Genomic DNA, 22,916 nt, shown 5'->3' with positions numbered 1-22,916 from the left:
CTTCCCACCTGAGTATAAAGGGAACGTGTATGCTCAGTGTGGAAAACACAGACGAGAGGGAAAATGGAGCCCGTCCCCGGGCCTCCAGGCCCAGACACAAATGTTCTTTGTGCCATTTCTTTCCAGTCTCTCTCCCTTCCGGTTTGTAAGTGAGGAAGGATGCCGGAGAGACAGTCACTGTTCCCAAACTGTGCGACAGCGCCCCCCCGAGGTACAGCGGCCAACTTGGGGGCGGGCACCAGGTCAGAGGGGGCCTTGGCGGAGAGGGGTGGGGGCTCACCGTGGTGGCGTTGGTGGACCCCGGGTCACTGAGGGGGGACACCAGGAGCACTGGAGACGGCAATACTTCATAGGTGTTGTTGTCACCTGGAGCAGAGGACAAGGGGAGGAAACATCTGCAGGCCCACTGGGGCTGCTGTCGACATTCATTTATTTGTTCAGCTAACATTTGTGCAAATCCCTCTTTTCGCCCAGCCCTATGTCGGGGACAGACCTGTCCCCAGACAGGGAAGAGACAGAGCGAGTAGGGCTGGAGCTGGGGAGCCCAGACAGCTCCTGGAGTGGGGTCAGGGCCTGGAGAGGGATCATGGAGGGCTTCCTGGAGGAGGGGACACCTGAGACTGTAAGGAGAAGTGAAGGGTTTTAAAAAAATATATTTTATGTATTTATTTATACAGAGAGGGGAAAGGAGGGAGAAAGAGAAGGACAGAAACATTGTTGTGTGAGAGATACATTGATTGGCATGTGCCCTGACTGGGAATCAAACAGGTGACCTTTTTGTTTCACAGGCTGGCGCTCAGTCCACTGAGCCACACCAGCCAGGATGAACTTGCCATGTTTGAGGAACTGTTGGGTCTGTCTTTTGTTTTGTTTGTTTGTTTGAGGGTGGGAATGTTACATGGCAGAGACGAAGCCAGATAGACAGTGGGGACCAGTTTATGGGAGTCCCTGAGAGACACGTTAGGGAGCCTGAATTTTATCTTCAGGGCACTGGGGAGCCATGGAGGGTCTGGGAGTAGAGACGCGGTCCGAGTTTTAGAAGGACTCTGCCAGGAATGGGGTGAAGGCTGTCCTGGGAGCTGGGTGGAGGGATCTGGGGGGTGGAGTCTGAGGTGGGTGTGGCCTATTGATGGGTGTGGCCTGTGGGTGGCTTAGGTGGGTGTTAATGGTGACTGGGGACAGGGAGTGCCAGCCATTGAGGAGAAGAGAAAAACAGGTTTGGGGTGAGTACCAATGCACTCGGAATCTATGGGCTGAGTTTGGGAACCCTAGAGAGGTCCGGGTGGGGTAAGCAGTTGCGAGTCCCCCAGTAGCGGAGGGCAAGGGGGTTCCTTGCTGTAGGAGAAGAGGAAAGACTGTGAGGAAGCCCAGGTGGCAGGACAGGGCCCTTGTCTTACCACCGTTACGACGGGGGTCCAGCTCCGGTTTCCCTGTGGTCGCCATCCTGGGGGCACGTGGAGGGAACCAACATTAGTACCGTCAAATGCTCCAGCAGGTAGGCAGAGACCTAGGGGAGCTGGAAAGCCCACCAGTCCGCAGAGAGAGAGGTGGTCCCTGCTTCAGCGTGAGCCAGGATGAGGTCCCCCTCCCCATCTCTTCTCCCATAATCCCCAGCCACGCAGTCCTTCCTCAGTTTCCCAGCCTCCACCTTGCACCAATGAGCAACGTTTCCCCAAAGCTGCCATTTGCACAGACCATCTAAGCAATTCTGCTCCATCCGCCTGTTTCATGGTCTCCTTAACATTTCTCTTTAGGCTCTCTGTCTGTCTGTCTGTCTGTCTTTCTCCACCCTCTTCTTCCCTCAAGGCACGTACTTTCGTGCTCTCTCAGTTGTAAGCTCCAAGGCCCCTTCTTCCCCCTGTAACTTGTTTCCTGAGCCCCCAAAGCCCAGCTGGATTACTTTTATTTTCCAAAAACCCTGTGACTTTCTAAACAAACTTGTTTGTATTTGAAAAAATATTTCTCTGGGCTGTTTTAATTTTTTTGAATAAAAAATATGTTTATTGATTTTAGAAATAGAAGAGGAGAGAGAGAGAGAGAGAGAGAAACGCTAATGTGAGAAAGAAGCATTGATTGGTTGTCTCCCAAATGCACCCTGACTGGGAATCAAACCCGTAACCCAGATATGTGCCCTGACTGGGAATGGACCCCCCCAATCTTTCGGTGTATGAGATGACACTCCAACTAACTGAGCCACACTAGCCCGGGCAAAATATTTCTCTTTAAATAGGCTCATTTGAAGACTCTTATTTAAAAAGCGCACTTGGCATCACTACCTCCAATTTGTAAATTCACTGGATAAATATTTATGGAACACCGACCATGAGCTGGATGCTGTTGAAGGCACGGGGGACACAGCTGGGAACAAGACTGACAAAGATCCCTGGCATTCTGGAGCAGACACTCTAGTGGGGAAAGAGAAAGGTAGAGATAACACTAGATTAGCTGGTCCATAGGGAATTTGAATAAACAATCGACAGTAGAGTGAAAAAATATTATGAAGGAAAATGAGGATGGAAAAGAGCGGAGGGTGGAAGGGGTGCGTGTGTGTGGTTTTAAGTAGGATAGTCTGAGGATCCTTCAATAGCCAAGGGGACCAGATGCGCAGAAATCAGGAACAGAGAGTTCCAGGCAGAGGGGACAGTCTGTGCAAAGGCCCTGAGGCAGGAGCAGGAGCAGCAAAGGAACAGCACGGAGAGGAGAGTGGCTTGGAAGAGAGGCTGTGAGAGTGGGAAATGGTGAGGTCAGGGAGGTGAAGTTGGGTGCGGCAGAAGACGGAACTGGGTCCCGCGTTCACGGTGGCCTTGACTCTGAGGGACCCTGAGCTCATGGAGTTTAACAGGGTATCTCTGGCTGCTGAATGGGCAACAGACTGTGGGCCAGGAGTGGAAGCTGGGAGACCCTTCAGAAGCTGTTACATTATACACAAAAACTTATTCCAACTAGACATAAGCAGAAAACGACTGGGAAAAATTTAAAAAGCCCAACAATGATTTGTAGCTTGGTGTAGCCGCCAATTTTCTCTTGGTAAAAGCCAGCAAATATTAGAAAGGCATTAAAGGCTGACTAGAATTGAATTCTGTTCATTACCGCAATCAGAATGAGGCCAAGAGAACAGAAAAGGGATTTTTTTTGCCTCATGTTCCAAAGCCTTTAAAAATACCAAGCCATTAAAAAAATACTTTTTTATGTGAAACTATTTCAACTTAGAGAAAAAATGACAAAAATGGTACAAAAACCATCTATATAATTTTTACTCAAATTGGCCTATTATTTTTACTCCATTTGCTTCAGCATCTGTCTTCCTCTCTCTTCCCTCATGCATATTTCCCCCCTGAACCATCTCTGGGTAAGGTGCAAAAGGATGGCCTTTTACCCGGAAATACTTCCATGTATTTAAGTATTTTCATGATTCTGCGTTTTTAAAAATATTTTTATTTATTTATTTTTAGAGAGAGGGGAAGGGAAGGAGAAAGAGTGGGAGAGAAACATCAGTGTGTGGTTGCCTCTCATGTGTCCCCTACTGGGGACCTGGCCTGCAACCCATGCATGTGCCCTGACTAGGCATGGAACCAGTAACCCTTTGCTCAATCCACTGAGCAACACCAGCCAGGCTGATTCTGTGTTTTTAATGCCCTGGCCCAGAATGCCATGTTAAGTTGCCTGTAGTTTAGCCAGCACTTTGAGAATCTCTGAGAGTCTGTAGTGGGGGAAAAGCTGGTCAGAGGGTCAGGACACACGGAGCCTAGTTTTGGTCTGGAGCTTGCAAGTCACCGGGTTCTGTCCTGAGAAACTCTTGGCAGTCGCAAGCCAGTTCTAGGCCATTTGGCGAATGACTTCACGCCTCTAAGCTTCAGTTTTCTCTAGAGACTACAGCAAACTATGTGCCAAGGCGCAGATCCTCCCCATCAGCTCCTTAGGTTCCTCTTATGAATTAAGGAGTCTAGTGGGCACGGCTTCCGTGCCTGCTCTACCGTTGATAGGACGGCGTCAGAGCCATTAACCAATCACAGCATCCTTTCCCCTGAACTTAGTTGCAACCTCCAACCCGTTTCCGCGGAATTCTCTTGGGCCTAGAAGAGTGCCTAGTACCTAGTAGGTCCTCAGCAAATATGTGTTGACTGTTTTCCTGATCAGAATTGGGCTAGAAGGTGAAAGCTAAAAATAAAAGGCCAAAAGCAAGAGGCCATGGCTTTTACTTGAAATAAAAAAAAGAAGAGCTATTCAGCAACGGACTCAGGCAGAGATCCAAAAAGCGTTCCCAGGAGGCGGTGAAGCAGGAGGAAGGAAAGGGAAACGACACCAGTAGGAGGCGTTTCTGTTGGTGCCGCTAAGCACACAATGTGTCAAATTATTAAGCTAACAGTCACCAGTTGGGTAGTCACAGCGATCATGTCTGCTTCCGGTTGTCTTTGCAAACAGTGTTATCTTTGGACACAGCGCGGTGTTAGTCCCAGTCCAGAGCCTGTCTTATCCGGTTTTAACATTCCAAAGGTTTGAGAGATAAGAGGTGCAAGGTGCTTCCTCAGGACGGCTGCTCAGGCTCCATTTAATTAATTAGTTAATAGAATTTATCGGGGTGATGTTGGTTAATAAAACTATATAGGTTTTAGGTGTACGGTTCTATAATTCATCATCTATATATTGTAGTGTGTGTTCACCACCCCAAATCAAGTCTCCTTCCATCACCATTCCCCGCCCCTTATCCTCTCTTACTGTAACAGGGTGAAGTCAAGAGGGGGCCCCCAAATAAGGATTTATAATGGGGTCCAGAAGAGCTTGGAGATAATTGGCTCCATACCACAGGGTCACACCTGCCCGTAATGCTGGCAGCTGTGGTCAATTGTGGGAGGAGCCAGAAATGGGGCTGCAGAGGAAGACCGGCTCTGGGATTTAAACCTGGGCACGACAGCCATTAGGCGTCTCTTTTTGGGACCATGCATCTTTTTGGGGACCATGTGGCTTGGGTGTCTTGCTGGGACCATGTGGTTTAGGAAGTGCTCCCTTTTGCCACGTGGATGGTTCCGGGAGCCTGAATCACGGACTTCTACTTCTTTCCTGAGATACGATATTCCAGACCAGGCAGAGGAAGAAGGCAGGACTGTGCATCTGTGGGTATTCTAAAGAACTTTAGTCTGTATAACTTTTATTTTTTTATTTTTTAAAAGATTTCTGGTTCACAGGCCCACACTCAATTCACTGAGCTATACCAGCCAGGTGTATAACTTTTAAATAAATAATAATTCTTTTCCTTTTCACCAATCTCTGGCATTGAGAGACATCTTTCCTCTGGTGGGGGGCAAAACCAACCTAATATGGGGGAGGAACCCCCAGAGAAAAAGAGGAGGTCTTTTATATAGTTCAACCCCCTGCCCCGACTGTTCTGTAACATTACCTCCCCCTATCCCCCTTTCTTTCTGGTAATCACCATACTGTTGTCTGTTTTTTTCTTTTTTAATTTTTTAAATATTAAACTTCTGTTAAATCTTCATCTACATCTTTTTTTTTAAAGAATTTTATTTATTTACCTTTAGGGGGGAAGGGAAGGAGAGAGGGAGAGAAATATCAATGTATGGTTGCTTCTGGTGCACCCCTTGCTGGGAACTGGCCCCTGCTGGGAACTGGCCTGCAACCCACGAATGTGCCCTGACTGGGGATTGAACCGCAATCGTCTGGTTCACAGGCCCACACTCAATCCACTGAGCTACACCAGCCAGGGCTGTTTTTTTCTTAACACCTTCATCTTTTTCACCCAGACCCTCTACTCACTCCCCTCTGACAGCTGTCAGTCTGTCTTCTGTATCTATGAGTCTATTTTGTTTGTTGCTCTGGCTCCATTTTATTTTATTATTACTTTTAAAAATATTTTTTAAAGATTTTTATTTATCTTTAGAGGGGAAGGGAAGGAGAGAGGAAGAGAAACATCCATGTATGGTTGCCTTTCGTGTATCCCCTGCTGGGAACTGGCCTGCAGGGAACCTGCCTGCAACCCAGGCATGTGCCCTGACTGGGAATCAAACCGTGATTGTCTGGTTCGCAGGTCTGCACTCAATCCCCCGAGCTACACCAGCCAGGGCTTGGCTCCATTTTAAAGTGGCTCTGTTTATAGTATTTTTACAGCCCCTTGCCACCCCTAAATTAGGACATCTCAGTAGGAAGAGAAGTAAGGTGGCGAAGGTCAAGAAACCACAACATGCAAGCAAGAGTTGAGGGAAGAGAGAAGATTGCTGTCTTCATTTTCTGGGCATTATGGAGTGGCAGAAAAACTGGACAGTTTATCTCCAACCAGCTCAGAACCAAGTTCTGAAGAGGTTCATCTCAGGAGGGAGGAGTATTTCACGAACAGACTGTCTCCTGGGGGAACAGGTCCCAACTGCTCTCTCCCCACCCACACAGAAGTAGGCACTGTCTGCTGGCTTTGCCTGCTTGCCATTCATTCCACTTCTTTGGCAATAGCATCTAATTTGCCTTTGGGGAAGCCCTCCCCACTCTCAATCCATTTGGTCATGTGAAGCTGGGTCTGTTTCCAGCCCCAGGGCTGCCCAAATAGCCTATGTTTGGACAATTAGAGCATTCCAGTACCTGGCACAGTTATGAGTCCATGTGAGAACATGTGATTTAAGTCAGGCCTTGGGCTTTGGTTGGAACTATCAGGAACATGGGGCAGTTTGTTCTCTGTGGTGACTGATCTGGTGGCGCATAAGCCTGGAGCTACTAGAAGATTTCTTGTCACACTACAAGGTGAGAATCAGCATGAGAATAAAGCTACCATAGAGAAAGGCAGAGTTGAGAGGTGTGTGGAGGAGTTTTTTTCTTTCTTTTCTTTTTTTTTTTTTTCAAATTATTTACTTTTAGAGAAGGGAAAGGAGGGAGAAAGGGAGGGCACCAATGTGTGGTTGCCTCTCACATGCCCCCTACTGGAGACCTGACCTGCAACCCAGGCATGTGCCCTGACTGGGAATTAAACCAGCAACCCTTTGGTTCTCAGGCTTGATGCTCAATCCACTGAGCCTCACCAGCCAGGGCTTTCTTTTCTAAAAAAAATTTTTATTTATTTATTTTAGAGAGAGAGGGAGAGAGACATATTGATTGGTTGCCTCTCATAAAAACCCCAACCAGGCATGTGCCCTGACCAGGAATTGAACCCACAACCTCTTACTTTGCTGGGTGATGCCCAACCAACTAAACCACACTGGTCAGGGCTGAAGGAGTTTCTTCACAAAATTGAAGTCCCTGGATCCAGCCACACCTGAAGCTCAGATAGGACAAAAACATTTTCTAATTCTTTGTAAGTCAGTTCAAGTGTTGGGTTTTTGTCCCTTGCAATGCAGAATTCTATCCAAAATCAGGATGGGAAGATTCTTTCACTTCAGGGGTCCCAAGATTTGATGAAATTGTGTATTGGTCAGATGATGTGACTTGTGGGGTTGATTGAGAGGGCAGGGGGAGGAGAGAAAAGGAAAGCAGAGAGGCCTGGGTCCCCTGTACCTTTGGCTCCGGCCCCTCCAGCCTCTCGTTACCAGGAGATAGGCAATGATTCCGATGAAGAGGGACCCAGCAATAAGAGATCCGATGATGATGGCAGTCATGTTCCCAGTGCTTATGGGCAGCTTTTCTGAAAGATGAGAGAGAGACCAGGCTGTGTGATGACTCAGGAGCACCCTCTACCCCCCACATCAGTGACTATCCACCGAGAGCCGAGGTGTGATCTGGGCAACTTCCCAGCCCAGAGTTCTCTTGTGTGTTTCAGACCTGAGTATCCAACCACCTGTTGACTCCACTGCACGTAAAACCCAATGAGTTCCGGGTGGAGCTCCTTGGCTGCCCCACCTCAAGATTTCAGCTTCCCTAGGATTTTCTACCATTTCTGATGGTAGAAAACCTACCTCTTGATGTTATCCCCTGCCCCACCCCGCCTACCTGCTTTTTTGTGCCTCAGGTATGACATCTTCATTCTTCCAGTGAAAGCGGGAGGTTCTGGGCTGTGTTTTGTGGAGGATATAGAGGACTCGACCAGCAGGGTTCTCAAACTCAACGTGCCAGGTTTGGGACAAAGCCTACCAGACTTCTGGCCCCCAGCCTGAGGCCTCCAGCCTTTAATCTCAAGCTGGACACTTATATCCCAGCCCTCCTTGGTGGCTAAGTTCATAGAGTCTGAGGTCAGAATACTGGGGTTCTAGTCCCTGCTGCCTACTGGCTATGTGACCTTGGGCAGATCACTTAGCCTTTCTGTGTCTCAGTTTTCTCATCTGTGAAATGGGGATCATAAGAATACCTGCTTTGTAGGCTTGCGGGTAAAGACTGAATGGGTTTACACACACACACACACACACACACACACACACACACACCTCTCTCAATTTTCCACCAAAGTAGATTCTGTGCCATTGTACAGATGAGGAAACAGAGGTACAGAGAAGTGAACTGAGGGCTCATGGTAAGTTCATGGTAAGTGCAGTGCTGGGGTCACACCTGGGCTACCTGAACTCCTAATGACCCCTGTGTGTGGCTTCTGAAAGCGGTGCCTAGGTCCCGGGAGCCTTGAATGGTGGGAATGAGCCATTTCATGCTCTGAGCCAGTCAAGACTGTTATTTCCCAGTGGACTAGAGTCTCTCTCTCTTTCTCTTTATATATATATATATGTGTGTGTGTGTGTGTGTGTATGTGTGTATTCAAATTAATAAATGTTTGCCTATTTCATCCATCTTTCTGAAAGCTTATCTGTTCAAAGTGTTCAAAGCCCATGTTCAAGTTTAATCTTGTCCCTGGGAGGAAGTGGGTAGCTGTGTCCAGACTTGTCTGGTATTTGGGCATATTCAGTAGTTGTCTCCCTAACCCTCAGGGAGTTGGCTGAGTTAGGCCCATTTTGCAGATGTACAAACCAAGGCCCAGCAGGTCACTTGGGGCAGAGGGTAGAAGGCTGTCCCTCTTCCAGAAACTGTACCAACAACTTTTGCACCTTCTGTGTCTATGTTATCCAGTTCCCACAACAGCAGGTGGTTATAAGGCGAGTTTTCTGAGTGACTCTGGAGATGGGACGAGGCTGAGGCTGTGTTTGCTGGCTTAGGGAGCCTTCCAGTCCCTGCCCTTCCCCTTTCCTTCCACCAATCGACCAGTCTTCTTACAACATCTGGAGTCCCCTCCTGTCGGGAGCCGACCAGCAGCCGTGCCTTGACACAGTCGGGACGGATGAGATACATCTGCACAGCAGAGGCAACTGTGGCTGGACTTCCTGTCTATCTCTTCCTTGCATATTTGTCTTTGCGATTTTTAGACACCTGCATTTCATGCCCAATGACCCGCAGAATTCCAATGAAGTTGTTCAAAGTGGTTTCTTGGCCAGAGAACAAAGTCCCCCCTAATGAAGTAGCCCCTGAATATCTAAAAGTTGATGGAGTAACAGCCCCTCCTCTACCTTGGACAAGAATATATATCAAGTACAATTAGACAGATAAAAGAAGCAGGACAAGCTAGTTAACTGTTACAAACTAAGCACATAAAAATAATTACCAAAGAGTTACAGTTCATAGTACATAAAGAAATATTTCAGACAGGAAGATAGCTAGCTAAGTTGGACACCACAAATGCCTTGTAATAACTTTCCTATAACCACTGTTCAGTCTAGCGTGTCCTTTTGCCCCATGCCTAATTATAAGAGCTTTAATAAAAAGGCATCTAAAGCTCTGTACATACAGCTAGTTCTAATTCTCTGATTAATGACTCTCCTGGTCAGAATAACCTTTGTTTAACGTAACTGAAACTATGGAATTTCCTGTACTTTTTCTAGTTACCTCTGCATTAATCTTTTCTGCTTCACTGATCATACCATATACCTATTATGTTACAATCTCTATAAAAATAAAGGTTAAATCAAACTCTGGGAGTTTGGTCAGACCCTCAGAGGCTGGCTGTTCTCCGGCATCCAATTGGGTGTCTTACTCTTCATTTGTCGCCTGCGCCATCCATCCTTCGGGGACCCTGAGACCTGCTGAGGCTGGACCCCAGCACCTGCCCCCAGGACCTTCTTGCTCTGGCACCTGCTGTCCAGTCCATCCACCCAGTCTCACCACCCACGACTCCCTCCCTCACTCTCTGAGCTATCCAGCCTTTGTCTATGCTGTTCTCTCTGCCTGGCATGTTCTTCCCCACGTGCTACAACTCCTGCTCACTTTTCCATTCCCAGCTCCTTCTGGAAGCTTTCTTTTATAACCCTAGGCCAAGGAGACTCCTGATACACTTTTTCTTCATAGCTCATGACTTACTTAATTATGCAATTAGTTAATGTTGGTAGAATAGACATGTGGGTGTTTCCCCAGCACCTTCTACCATTCCACAGTTGTGAAGCCTCCAAGATTTCTGAAGGATTGAGGAATCGATTCCAACTCCAGTTCTGGGTGGGGCTCATTAGCATATTCCAATCAGTATAGTTCCACCCCTTGTCACAGTAATTGGATCAGGATGGGCAGACATCCAGATGTAAGCCAATCAGAACTCCTCATTCACTTGGCCTAAGTGATTGGTTTATGCTGGTCCAATCAGAGTGAAGTGAAGGGCTGTAGTTCAGAGCCTGGGAAAAGGACATCCCTTGTTCGGGAAGTTGGTTGTGAAGTTGGGAGGCCCGTGAGCACTGGAGTCCTATTGCTGCTGTTAAGACCTTACCTTTGCCTCCTTAGAAAGAGAACCCTGAGTTTTAACTGGCCAGAAGCCTGCCCCTAATAAAGACATTTTCCAGCCTCATGCATGGACCGCTCATTTAAACCTGCCTTAAAGCACTATGTTAACTAAACAAAACACTGATATTGCTTCTGACACTGAAACCCCCGGGCAACTTCACATACACATTTCTGTGTCCAAATTTCCCCAGTTTATGAGGACACCAAGCATACTAGGTCAGGGCCCCCGTTATGACCTCATTTTACCTTGATTGCCTCTGTAAAGATTCGATTTCCAAATAAGGTTCTATTCTGAGGGATTTCGGGTTAGGACTCAACATATCTTTTGGAGGAGACTTCATTCAACATAAAACACCTCCCAAGCCTGGTTTTCTGTCGTCCTGAGAGTCTGCAAGCTGTTCAGGATTCTTTAATCCATTCTTTTGCTGCCTAAATCAGCCAGAAGCAGTTTCTGGTGCTGAAGCAAGAACCCTGCCTAATTCATATAATTGCCCTCTTTTTATAACTTGATGTGTTTCCTGCCTTTTATAATAGACAGTGAGCATGTAAAGAGAAAGCCTGTGAATCATGGGATTTTCCAAAGTAGATTGCAACAGTATGCTCCTCTGTGATACGACCTCACTATTCCCCTGTCTAGCAGAAAGACCTATGCCCCAACCCCTGCCCCCCACCTTGAATCTGGGCCAACTGTAGTGACTTCCTTGTAACCAAAAGAATTCAGTGTAGTCCTGACCAGTGTGGCTTGGTAGGGCGTTGTCCCAAGAAGCGAAAGTTTGCCAGTTTGATTTCTGGTCAGGGCACATGCCTGGGTTTCAGGTTCAAGCCCTGCTTGGGTTGTGTGTCCATGTTTCTCTTTCACATCGATGTTTCTCTCCCTCTCTTCTTCCCTCCCATCCCCTCTCTCTAAAAATAAATAAACTATTTAAAGAGAAAGAATGCACCGTAGGTGACACTCAGGAGAAGCTGTCTATTTTCTGCCTTGGTCTTTTGGGATACCCACACTCTCTATGTCCGCTCCCTCAGAACCCGGCCACCGCGCTGTGAGGAGGCCCAGGCAGGCACATTGGAGGGGCCATGTGACGCTGATCTGGTCAACAGCCCAGCCGAGGCCCCAGCTGCCAGCCACACACGTGGGCGCAGACACCTCTGGATGGCGCAGCTGCCAGCACTGGGGTAACCGCGGCCTCCTGAGCCTTCTCATTGGAGGCTGCAGACATCGGCCTCCTCCTCCTCCACAAAGCTGAGGACCCATTCCCGCTGTGCCCTCTCTAAATGCCTCATCCCAGAAGTAGAAATCATAGGAAAATAGTGTTTGTTTTATGCCACCGATTGCTCTGCATCGAGGTATAACTGGAACTTGTCCTCACATCCTGTTTCACCTGCTGGGATTGAAAACTTTCTTTTTGGCATTTCTCCTCACTGGTCTCTGGGACCATTTGTACTCAACTCTACTAAAAAGGAATCATCTGGGCCTTCTTCTGCGGACAGGACTTGTCCGTGCTGATATTTGATTAGACACAATCACATCTGAAAGCTCTGAGAGACCATCGTACACACGGACAATGGCCAGACCATCTATTAAAGCAGAATTCTGACCCGCAGCCTGCAGCAAGCAGCCTGGGAAACCAACCCTCTCACAAACAGCCCCGGAAAAGCCAGCCTGCTCTACGCCAGACTGGCAGGAAGCCGGCTTGCTGGCTTTAGCGACTATGGTCCCAGAAGCTAAATAACTTCTGCAACAATCAGCCCCACACGCCCAGAACTTGGTTGATAACTGACAGTTTCCCTAATTTTCATCCCCATTTCTAACTTAGGACCAATTCCGGGGGAGCCAGATACGAGTCCCCACGATGCCCGGCTTCTAGATCGCTCCCCTGTGCCAACAGCCTCCACAGAGGGCGCCCTTGAGCTTTCCCTCCGCCTGCCTTGGAGTCTCCGCCACCGCCACCTTGTGGGTACCGGCTGCTGACTGCCTTGCTGTACAGAGCAAGCTCTGAATAAACAGCCTGTGCTTCTCTCATTTGGTTGGACTCTGTTGATTTGCAGAGCTTCAAAGGCAGCAGCGGCGTAAGGATTTGCCAAGCTCGGTCTGATAACAGCCCCACGCAGGGAGGTGTCATGATTGCCCCCATTGTCAGACGCAGCAATGGAGGCTCTGAGGGGCTTGGCCATCTGATTAAGGGTCAAATGGCCGGTGAGTAGTAAACCCCTGACACCTCACAGTTAGCCTCTCACGATGGCTGTTCACGATGAGACAGAATGCACCAGCCTCTCCTTTACCCACTGGGGATACATTCCAACACCCCCGGTGGATGTCTGAAACCACGGATAATACCAAACCCTACATATACTATGTTTTATTTAAAATTTTTTTATTGATTATGCTGTTACAGTTGTTCTATTCCCCCTTTAGTCCCCTCCACCCTACCCCTCATCCCCACCATTACCCCCCCTTTAGTTTATGACCATGTGTCTCAAGTCCTTTAGATTCTATATTTCCCATGCTATTCTTGCCCCCCCCCATCTATTTTCTATCTACTGTCTATGCTACTTATTTTCTGTACCTTCTCCCCCCTTCTCCTCCTCCCACTCCCCTGTTGCTAACCCTCCTTGAGATCTTCATTTCTATGTTTCCACTCCTGATCTAGCTGTCCTTTTAGTTTGCTTTTGTTTTAGGTGTGGTTGTTAATAACTGTGAGTTTGTTGTCCTTTCACTGTTCATGTTTCTTTAACTTCTTTTTCTTAGATAAGTCCCTTTAACATTTCATATAATAAGGGCTTGGTGATGATGAACTCCTTGAATTTGATCTTATCTGAGAAGCACTTTATCTGTCCTTCCATTCTAAATGAAAGTTTTGCTGGATAGAGCAATCTTGGTTGTAGGTCTTTAGATTTCATGACTTGGAATACCTCTTTCCAGCCCCTTCTTGCCTGTAAGGTCTCTTCTGAGAAATCTGCTGACAGTCTGATGGGGACTCCTTTGTAGGTGACTGTCCCCTTAGCTCTTGCTGCTTCTAGGATTCTCTCCTTCATTTTAATCTTGGCTAATGTAATTATGATGTGCCTTGGTGTGTTCCTTCTTGGGTCCAACTTCTTTGGGACTCTCTGAGCTTCCTGGATTTCCTGGAAGTCTATTTCCTTTGCCAGATTGGGGAAATTCTCCTTTATTATTTGTTCAAATAAGTTTTCCACTGGTGGCTGTGCCTTTCCCCCTTCTGGTACCCCTATAATTCGGATGTTGGAGCGTTTAAAGATGTCCTGGAGGTTCCTAAGACTCTCCTCATTTCTTTGAATTCTTGACTCTTTTCTGTTTGGCCATTATTTGCTTTCTTCTGGTCCACTCCATTGATTTGAGTCCCAGTTTCCTTTTCATTGCTATTGGTGTCCTGTGCAATTCCATTCATTTCAATTAGTTTCGCCTTCATATATTTGTCTAATTTGTCGGTATAATCAACCAGTTCTGTGAGGATCCTGATCACCAATGTTTTTAAACTGTGCGTCTGTGAGTTTTGCTATTTCTTCATCGCTTAGATCTATTGGCTCTGGGGCTCTGAGATCCTCCTGCACCATTCTTGATCTGTTCTGGCCCTTTAAGTGTGAGAAAAGGCGCCTTGGATTCCCAGGTCGCTGGGTTGTGACGCTGTATGTGGGGGCGTGGTCAGAGCGGGGAAATGGCGGCCCCCCTCTGCTGTTTCTCACAGCTGGGTGCGGAGGAACAGCGCCTTAGGTGGTTCACCTGGGCCGGGCCACTCAGAGTCGCTGGGTTATGACGCTGTATGTGGAGGTGGGGTCAGAGCAGGGAAATGGCGGCGCCCTCCACTGCCGCTCGTCGTGGGGACCCGCCCACTCCCTCGCCTGTCCACCCGCGCACAAATGCGCGACCTCAGTCAACATGCAGCCCCGCTGCCTCGCTGTCTCCCCTGCGGTCGCTCGCCTGGTTGCTCGCTCGGTCGCTCGCCTGGTTTCTCGCTCGGTCGCTCACTCGGTCTGACCCTGTGCCTGGATTCCACGCCTGAGTCCGTCTGACCGAATTTTCCTGTGCAACCCTGCTCCGCCAGCCGCTGGTTTCGCCCCTTACCGGTAAGGCTGAAGAATTTGTTGTTAATGGACTTCCGAAAAGTTCAATTTTCCGTGTTGTGGCTGTGTTTTCTGTTGCTAATATTTAGTTTTCTCTAATCTTGGTTGTGTGAGAAGGCACGGCACATCCACCTATGCCTCCATCTTGGCGGAAGTCCACTATGTTTTTTTTTTATACATACGTACCTCTAATAAAGTCTAATTTATAAATTAGGCATAGTAAGGCATTAACAACAATAATAAAACAATTATAACTATATTGTAATAAAAGTTATGTGAATGGGGTCTTTCTGTCTACTAAAGTGCACTGCACTGCACTCTCCTTTCACTTACAGGCAACACTTGAGATTCCGAGTTGAGTATTCGAGTTGCTAACATCACTACTCCTGCCCTTCAGGTGACTGACGGGCAGGGAATGCATTACAGGTCATGCTGGACAAAGGATGAGTGAGTCACATCCTGGGCAGGACGGAGCTGGGTGGCGGGACATTTCATCATGCTACTCAGAATGGCACACAATTGAAAACTTATGAATGGTTTATTTCTGGGACTTTCCATGTAGTATTTTCAGACCACAGGGTCACCAAAATGCAGAAAATGAAACTACAGATGAGGGATGGCGGGGGGGGGGTGAAGGGGGTGCTACTGTAAAGTCGTAGTTAAGAGTGTGGGTTCTGGAGCCAGCCAGCCTGGATTTAAGTCCTGCTCCCCAGCCGGGTGTCCTGGACGTGTTGCTTAAACTCCCTGTGCCTCAGTTTCCCCCCTGAATAATGGGGGTCATGATGCCATGGCTGGGAGGATGCAGAGGATAAATGTGTGTGAACTGCTCTGTGCGTGGCCTGTTAAGGGGTGTGCGGCCCCCTATTCACTGGCCTGGTTGTTGGGGGGCCCGGAAGTCTTTGAGGCGCCCATGTCGCGCAGCTTGAAATCCCCACGACTAGGTTTACAGAACAACAGACACCAGCTGTAAGTGACTGTGACTTCCCTCTGCGCTTTGGAGCCTGGTTTCTGCTGCTTCCTGGCTGTGGGACCTTGGGCCACTGACTTGCCCTCTCTGAGCCTCGGTTTCCTCATCTGTGCCTTGGAGACAGCCAGGCACAGGGTAGCTCCTTGGAGACAGCCAGGCACAGGGTACCTCCATGTCCTGGGTCTTTCTCGTGTTTCCAGGCTACCCTGTGCCTGGGAATCCTCCACCTCAGGAGTCCTGCCAGAGACCTACTTTCTTAGCCTCCTTTTCTTTTTCTTAAAAAAAAAAATATATATATATATATATATATATATATATATATATATATATATATTTATTTATTTTTGGAGAGAGGGGAAGGGAGGGAGAAAGAGAGGGAGAGAAACATCAGTGTGTGGTTGCCTCTCACGCGCCCCCTACTGGCAATCTGGCTGGCAACCCAGGCATGTGCCCTGACTGGGAATGGAACCAGCGACCCTTAGGTTCTCAGGCCAGCACTCAATCCACCCAGCCACACCAGCCGGGGCCTCAGCCTCCTTTTCAGTCTGACCCTCACGTGACCCAGGCTCCCTATCAGATGCATCCGCCGGAGACTAGACTATAGAAACCAGAGACACAGAGACAGTGGCATCGTTGGACCAAGTCTCCGATGGTGGGAACCAGGTCGCCAGGCCCACCGACCTACAAACACGAGGGCAGAACTGTCTGCCCCTTCCTTTTGTAAACGCAGTGCCTCTCACCCAGCAGGGGCTCAGCGGATGTTTGTGGAACGAATAAAGGGCTGAATGAATGCAGCTTCCCGGTGCCCCAGGGGCAGGGGTTCTGGGCCCGGTGCTGTCTGCTTGGGCCACGCTTGTTCCGGGGGTGGGGGTGGGGGTGGGAGCCGTTTTGCTGAGTAATTCATGTCTTGTTCCTGGTTCCCAGCCTTCTGGAGGCCCTGTGAGCACGCGGTGCCCTCTACTAACCCCGCTTCTGCACCCGCAGCTGGGGCGGCTTCTGTTACAGCCCAATCCCCTCATGATTAGGAGAGAGAGAGAGCACCTGAGTTAGGGGGCCGGGCTGGGGGGGGGTGCAGGAAGTGCAACCCCCACCCCACCCCTCACCACATAGCAGCGGAATTTGGGGCTAGGACTGCCCTCAAAAATAAATGCCCTGGTTGCCAAGGAGACCATCCTGACTTGAGGACACTCTCAACTCTGTTCCTAATTCCCACGAATTCAGCTTCCGCCTTTTCCTTTTTATTTATTTATTTTAAATGTTGTCATTAAAAAAATATATTTTTTTTACTGCCCTGACCGGGAAAGGAACCTGTGACCTTTCGCTTTGCAGGACAATGCCCTGCCGGCTGAGCCGCACGGGTCAGGGCCTCCGCCTTCTCCTTTGCTCTTCCTTTTCCATGGACCTGAATGGCTCTGCCTCCCCACTCCCTGTGCTCAGCTCAGCCCCCTGAGAGCCAGGGCGGTTCCCACCCCGTTACTCGCTGTATTCCAAGGGGACCCCTTGGTGCTTCCCTGGAGCCCCGGTTTGGTGGAAGCAGCCTGGATAGAGAATGAGCCAGGTGTCAGGGGCTCAAGGGAATGCGGTGGGACCCAGCTGGAGCCTCGGTCCCCCTCCTCCCAGCAGCATGGTCTAGGGTCCTCTCTGGCCTCAGTTTACCCCTCTGCAAAGACGGGATCGTTCCAGGGCCTTCCCAACAGGGTTCTTGTGGTAATGGAATGAGAGGAGGGGAGATCAGCGCAGGTGCAGGTCCGAGCCTGGCTGTCCCTCATATATATCAAGTTCTCCCTAGATGGGCGACAGCTTTGCAAATATGTATCGGATCCTTAGCGTGTGCTAAGCACTGCCCGGGACACCAGGGGATTCATGGTGAACAAAGTGATAATAAATACATATTATCACTACTAGAAATGGCAGGCGTTGAGTTCTTGCTCCTCTTCCCAGCCCTGACCCCCAGGTCCCAGCTCCGAATCTGGTTTGTCCTACTTGACCCCGCCCCCTTTGGACAAGGGGTGGGCCCTTGACTCAAGGGAAGCAAATGGAAGGCCAGACTCTACTGTCCAGATTCTCTGTCTGTCTGTCTGTTTGTCTTCAGCTCCTTCTAAAAAAAAAATTTCCACATTCTGCAAGAAGGGATTTGGAATTATGCAAAGAAGCTGGGCTAACACAGTCTTTGGTGTCACGTCCTGGTGGGGACACCAGGCTATGGAGAGGGGCACGGAGCCCAAGAGGAGGTGAGACCAGAGGCGGGCGGTGTCCTCTGGAGGAGGAGGGGGCACCGGCCTTCCTGACAACTATTTCCCCCCAGATCTCGTGGGGCTCCCCACCCATTCATTCACTCAGCAGTGGGTCCTGCCCTGCTCTAGGCTCCAGGGAGCAGCTGTGAACCCAGGCCTCGCGGCGCTCACTTCCCAGGGGCTCCCTCAGGGGTTTTACCAGCTCTCCCCACTTTGAGCCAGCCGGGGAGAGCTTCTGTCCTTACCACCTCAGCCCTGGCTCAAAGACATGCTTAGGATGCTCTCCTTGCTTTCAGGCCAGCTCGGCTTATAAGCCCTGCAGCTTCCTGCCACAGGCCCTTTGCACAGGCTGAGCTCTCTGTCGAACTCCTCCCAAAGCTTCTTTCCCTCAACTTAGAACGGCCAGTCATCCATCATTCAAGCTTTGCCGAAGGATCACCTTTCTGGCCCAACCTCCCTGCTACCCCACATACAAATGTATGTGGGTGCCCTACGTACAATCTCATAACCCCTGCACTTGCCTCTCCTTCCCTGCACTGTGTACAGTGATCTGTTTGTGTGTGTGCGCGTGCGTGTGTGTGATTATTTAGTTAATATCTGCCTTCCTTCCTGGGCTGTGAGCACCGGGAAGCCCTTGCCTCCCGGTGGGGCAGGGCTGCCTTGGTCACCGCTGTGTCCCCAGCACCGCTCAGGGTAGGTCGGACACAGACGAGGCTTCGAGGAGGAGGCGCCTGGGGAGTGTTTGCAGAAGGAATAAGTGAACGGGCAAGTTAGTGTCTTCAGAGACAGCCCTGCATTCGAATCCTGCCTCTGCCACTAATTCGAGGACTTGCTGCCTGAAATGGGAGGTGCCTCAAACCCCCTGGGCCTCAGGTGGCTCCTGGATAAAATGCAAATTCAACCTGCACTGAGCTCAACTGGTGGGTTAAACTGTGGCTTCTTGACCATTTATTACCCCACGGCCTACAAGCTTGTCCCCTGAGTGCCTCTCAGACTCACCTACCGACACCCAACTTGTTCATCACCCTGTAGGCCACAGGGTCCTTCTGTCTGTGCTTAGGACGCACCAAACTAGTCTGGCCTCAGGGCCTTTGCACGTGCTGCTCCCGCTGCCGGGAACTTTGTCCCGCAGAAACCTGCACGGCTCCCTCCCTCCCTTGCCTTCTTTTCGTCTCTGCTCAGTGTCCTGTCTCCAGCAAGGCCTCCCTGATTACCTCCCGTCCAAATCACATCATTCTGTTTCATTGGTTTTCACTGAGCAAGTCATAACCTTTCTGCGCCTCAGCTTACCCATCTGTAAAATCGGCCTAATGTACCTCACAGGGCTTCTGTGAGGATTAGATGAGAGACTATGTGCAAAGCTAACATAGGACAAGCTCTAAACAATGCTAGGTATCACTATTAGCATTGAGGTCACTATCTGAAGTGGCATCTTAATTGATTATACATGTTATTATCGGCACCCCACATTTCAATGACTGTGGGAGACTTTTCCTTTTCTCTTTGCAAGGACGTGGTTAACCTCCCAGATCCTGGCATTGTGATTTCATAGGATCATATCTCAGCTCTACCATTTTCTGTGCCACGGTTTTCTCATCTGTAAAATGGAAACAATAATGGCACCTGCCTCTTGGAGTTTTTTTTTAATTAAGATTTTCATTCATTCATTTATTTAGTTGACAAACATTAACTGAGAACCTACTACATCCCGCACACTGGGGTAGCTGTTGGATGATAAAAGGAAGAGTATGCTCCTGTTTCTATCACTTTGAAGAATTATCATCCCAGTGAGACCAGTGTGTAAACTGATACATTAGAATACAAGCCCTGGCTGGTGTGGCTCAGTGGCTCGAGTGCTGGCTGGCAAACTATAGGTTGCTCGTTCGATTCCCAGTCAGGGCACATGCCTGGGTTGCAGGCCAGGTCCCCAGTAGGGGGCGCACAAGAGGCAACCATACATTGATGTTTCTCTCCCTCTCTTTTTCCCTCCCTTCTCCTCTCTCTAAAAATAAATAAATAAAATCTTTAAACACAGAGAGTACATTATGACAGCCAGAAAGGTAGCTCTGGTGACAGAGATGATGAGTAGTCAGTTCTGCTTATCATTTGCCACTCCCTGCCAGCTCCTGCCAGATATCATTGACGTGTAACATTCCGTGGAGTTTTTTAAAGGCAAAAATGAGTTACTACAGGGCAGTGGTTCTCAGTCGGGGTGATTTCGTCCCCGGGGGACATTTGGCAATGTCTGGAGACATTTTGGGCTGTCATGACGGGAGGGGCACTACTGGCATGAAAAGGGGACAGGCCAGGGAGGCTGCTCAATGTCCACGGGGCACAGGATGGCCCCCCTGCCATAAAGAATTAGTGGGTTCAAATGTCAGCCATTCCTAGGCTGAGGAGCTACATTCTAGCAAGGGTGTCTGACCCGCGGCCCGCGGGCCACATGCCGCCCGGGATGGCTACGAATTTAGCCCAACACAAAAATGTAAATCTACTTAAAACATTACAAGTTTGTTTGCTTGCTTTTTTTGTGATTACTTGTCTCCATGTATTTCATGTGCGGCCCAAGACAACTCTTCTTCCAGTGTGTCCCAGAGTTTGGACACCCCGGCTCAGGGCGTGTTTACAATGGTCCCATAGCAAGTGCCCAAGAAATGTTAGCTTTTGCTGTTGTCCACTACCCTGATTCTAGCGCCTTCCTTGCCCACAGTGGGTTCACCAAAAAACACTTGAGTGTGAACATGAGGCTAGGCAAACACTAGGTGCTCAATAAATGTTTCATTGATGACTACACGTGAGGAGTCAGTGAGACGGTCCATTCTGCAGCTCTGGCTCCGTGTTTGGCGCTCTATAGATTTGTTTTACTCGTTAATGTGTGTGGGGAGTAAATCTCTTCAGGGCCTGGTACACAGTAAGCACTCAATCAATGTGTATTGAATAGAGGTAGTATCTGCACCGGGCTGAGCACACAGTAGCTGCTCAGGGAGCATTAACTCCCCACTTCCTCCCCCAGCATCCAGCACTCACCGAGTACCTGGACCTCGGTCTTGGCCCGCATGGTCCAGGCAGGGTTAATGGTGACTTCTACGTGATAGGTGCCGCTGTCGTTGGGCTGGGCGTTACGCAGCAGCATGGAGCCGTTGGGGAAGCCAACGATGTCTCGTTGCTTCATGGCATTGCCGTCTCTCTGGGGTCGCTGTAGATCAGGGATGTAGGAGAACAGCCTTGTGCCACCATCTGTCTCCTCCCCCTGGTACCACACAATGTCCTGGAAGGTGTCTGGGAGGCCCTGGACAGACAGGAGGAGGTTCTGGTTCTTTTGAGGTCGCTCTGGAATCTTCTGGATGTGGAGGGCTGCCCAGGAGCCTTGTAGGATGCAGAGGGCCAGGACTGAGGCTGTCGGGAGTGAAAGGGAGGCCTGAAGTCAGAAGTGTGTTGGGCAGGGATCACAGCATTCTCTGCCCTCTAAGTCTTCATCTGGGGGTTAGAACTCCGAGTGCTGTTCACTGGAAACAGTGCTGGGATCGATTAGTGATGTCTGCCCTGGGTTCAGGAGAGGACATCCAGGTATGCATGCCACAGGTTTGCCATCCCGTTGGTCCAGAAGATTTTTCTGCCCTGAGACGCTGTGTGGCCTGCCTGTAAGCACTCAGAGCCTCTGAATTCATTAATTCATTCACCTAACCAATACTTATAGGCACATATATTACTTATGCCACAACACCAATTATATATGATATATGTAAAATTCCCTAGATTTCTAGGCACTGGAGATACAGCAGGGGACTGAGTACAGATAAATTCCTGCCCTCGTGGTCCTAACATTCTAGAATATTCCATAGGTAAAATGGTGATGGGTTTGTACCTCTGCTGCTTTCCCCTTCATTTTACTCTAATAATTTCAACTTTCCTGACAATCCTCTGTTCTTCCACAGAAAAACCTCAACCCCCGGGTCGAATCCCGCCTTCTTGCCTAGGCCCTGGGGATACATTTCCTTCTTACCTGAGAGTAGGAGGCCCTTGGAGAAGTGGCAGTGGGTCCCCATGGGAATTTCCATCTTGATGTCCTGCGGAGACTCCAAGAGTCCACCCGCTGGACACTGAGGGGGCCCGAGGGCCGGGCCCTGGCTGTCTGCAGCGGGCCTGCTCAGTGAGGATCCTGGGGGTGCCTACGAGACATGGCCGAGCCAGGCACCCCCTTTCCGAAGGCTCCGGAGACTCCTCCTGTGCTCCCCAGAATGAATGTGTATACACTGGATCAACCAGTTTCCCAGGGTGGCGGGGGAGCTTCCCGGAGCTTCCCCACACTCCTCCCTTGACCTGCTTCCGTCTCTTCTCAGCACTCAGTGTGACTGTCAGTAGCAACTACAGTCACAGTGGCTCTTGGCTGAGCAACATACCCCAGCCTGTGCCGGGCCCAACACACATGACGTCATGCGACACCCACCATGCAGCGTGGTGCCCATTTCAGAGATGAGGAAACTGAGGAGAGGGAGAGAGACAGGGGAGTCTCCCAGAAGGGGCAGATGGGATTTGACCTATGGCTGGCTTACTCTAAAACTCTTCCCATGGTTTTTCAAAATCATTCATTCATTCATCTCAACTCACACTCCTTATGCCCAACCCCACGCTGGGCGGTCCTGGGGACGCAATGACTATTAAGACAGCTCCTGCCCTGCCCTCGGTCCACAGTGGGACAGACCCACCTCCAGATAATGATGGTCCAGAGTGATCAGGGCTGGCATGGAGGAGCCAGGGGGCTGGGAGAGCCCAAAGGGACGCTTCACTCAGTCTGACGGGCAGGAAGGGCTTCCTGGAGGAGGGGACAGCTGAGATTTGGAGTAGGAATAGGAATGAGGCAGATAATGGGATGGGGTGGGTTGAGGTGGGGTGCGGTGAGTGTAAACAGCGCAAGCAAGCAGAAGCAGAAGGCTACACGCCGTGGAGATGCTTCGAGGAAGCTG

At 49.5% G+C, this 22,916-nt stretch overlaps 1 protein-coding gene across 1 annotated transcript; it reads right to left on the bottom strand.

Annotated features, from left to right (window-relative positions):
• Nucleotides 1–280: 280 nt before the first annotated feature.
• Nucleotides 281–22,162, bottom strand: CEACAM19 (CEA cell adhesion molecule 19; the record flags this gene model as incomplete). The annotated part of the gene is made up of 6 exons (XM_053663003.1): nucleotides 21,956–22,162; nucleotides 20,980–21,348; nucleotides 7,489–7,615; nucleotides 2,322–2,405; nucleotides 1,398–1,444; nucleotides 281–366 (listed from the first exon to the last, which is right to left on the bottom strand). Coding segments are annotated over exons 1-6 (768 nt in total), but the record flags the coding sequence as incomplete, so codon positions are not given.
• Between the last annotated feature and the right edge of the window lie 754 nt (nucleotides 22,163–22,916).

Source organism: Artibeus jamaicensis, unplaced genomic scaffold (assembly GCF_021234435.1).
Source record: "Artibeus jamaicensis isolate MK-2021 breed Jamaican fruit bat unplaced genomic scaffold, CSHL_Jam_final contig_3124, whole genome shotgun sequence".
Classification (NCBI taxonomy): Eukaryota; Metazoa; Chordata; class Mammalia; order Chiroptera; family Phyllostomidae; genus Artibeus; species Artibeus jamaicensis.
The sequence above is the reverse complement of the archived record's forward strand: the minus strand, read 5'-3'. Positions and strand labels throughout refer to the sequence as shown.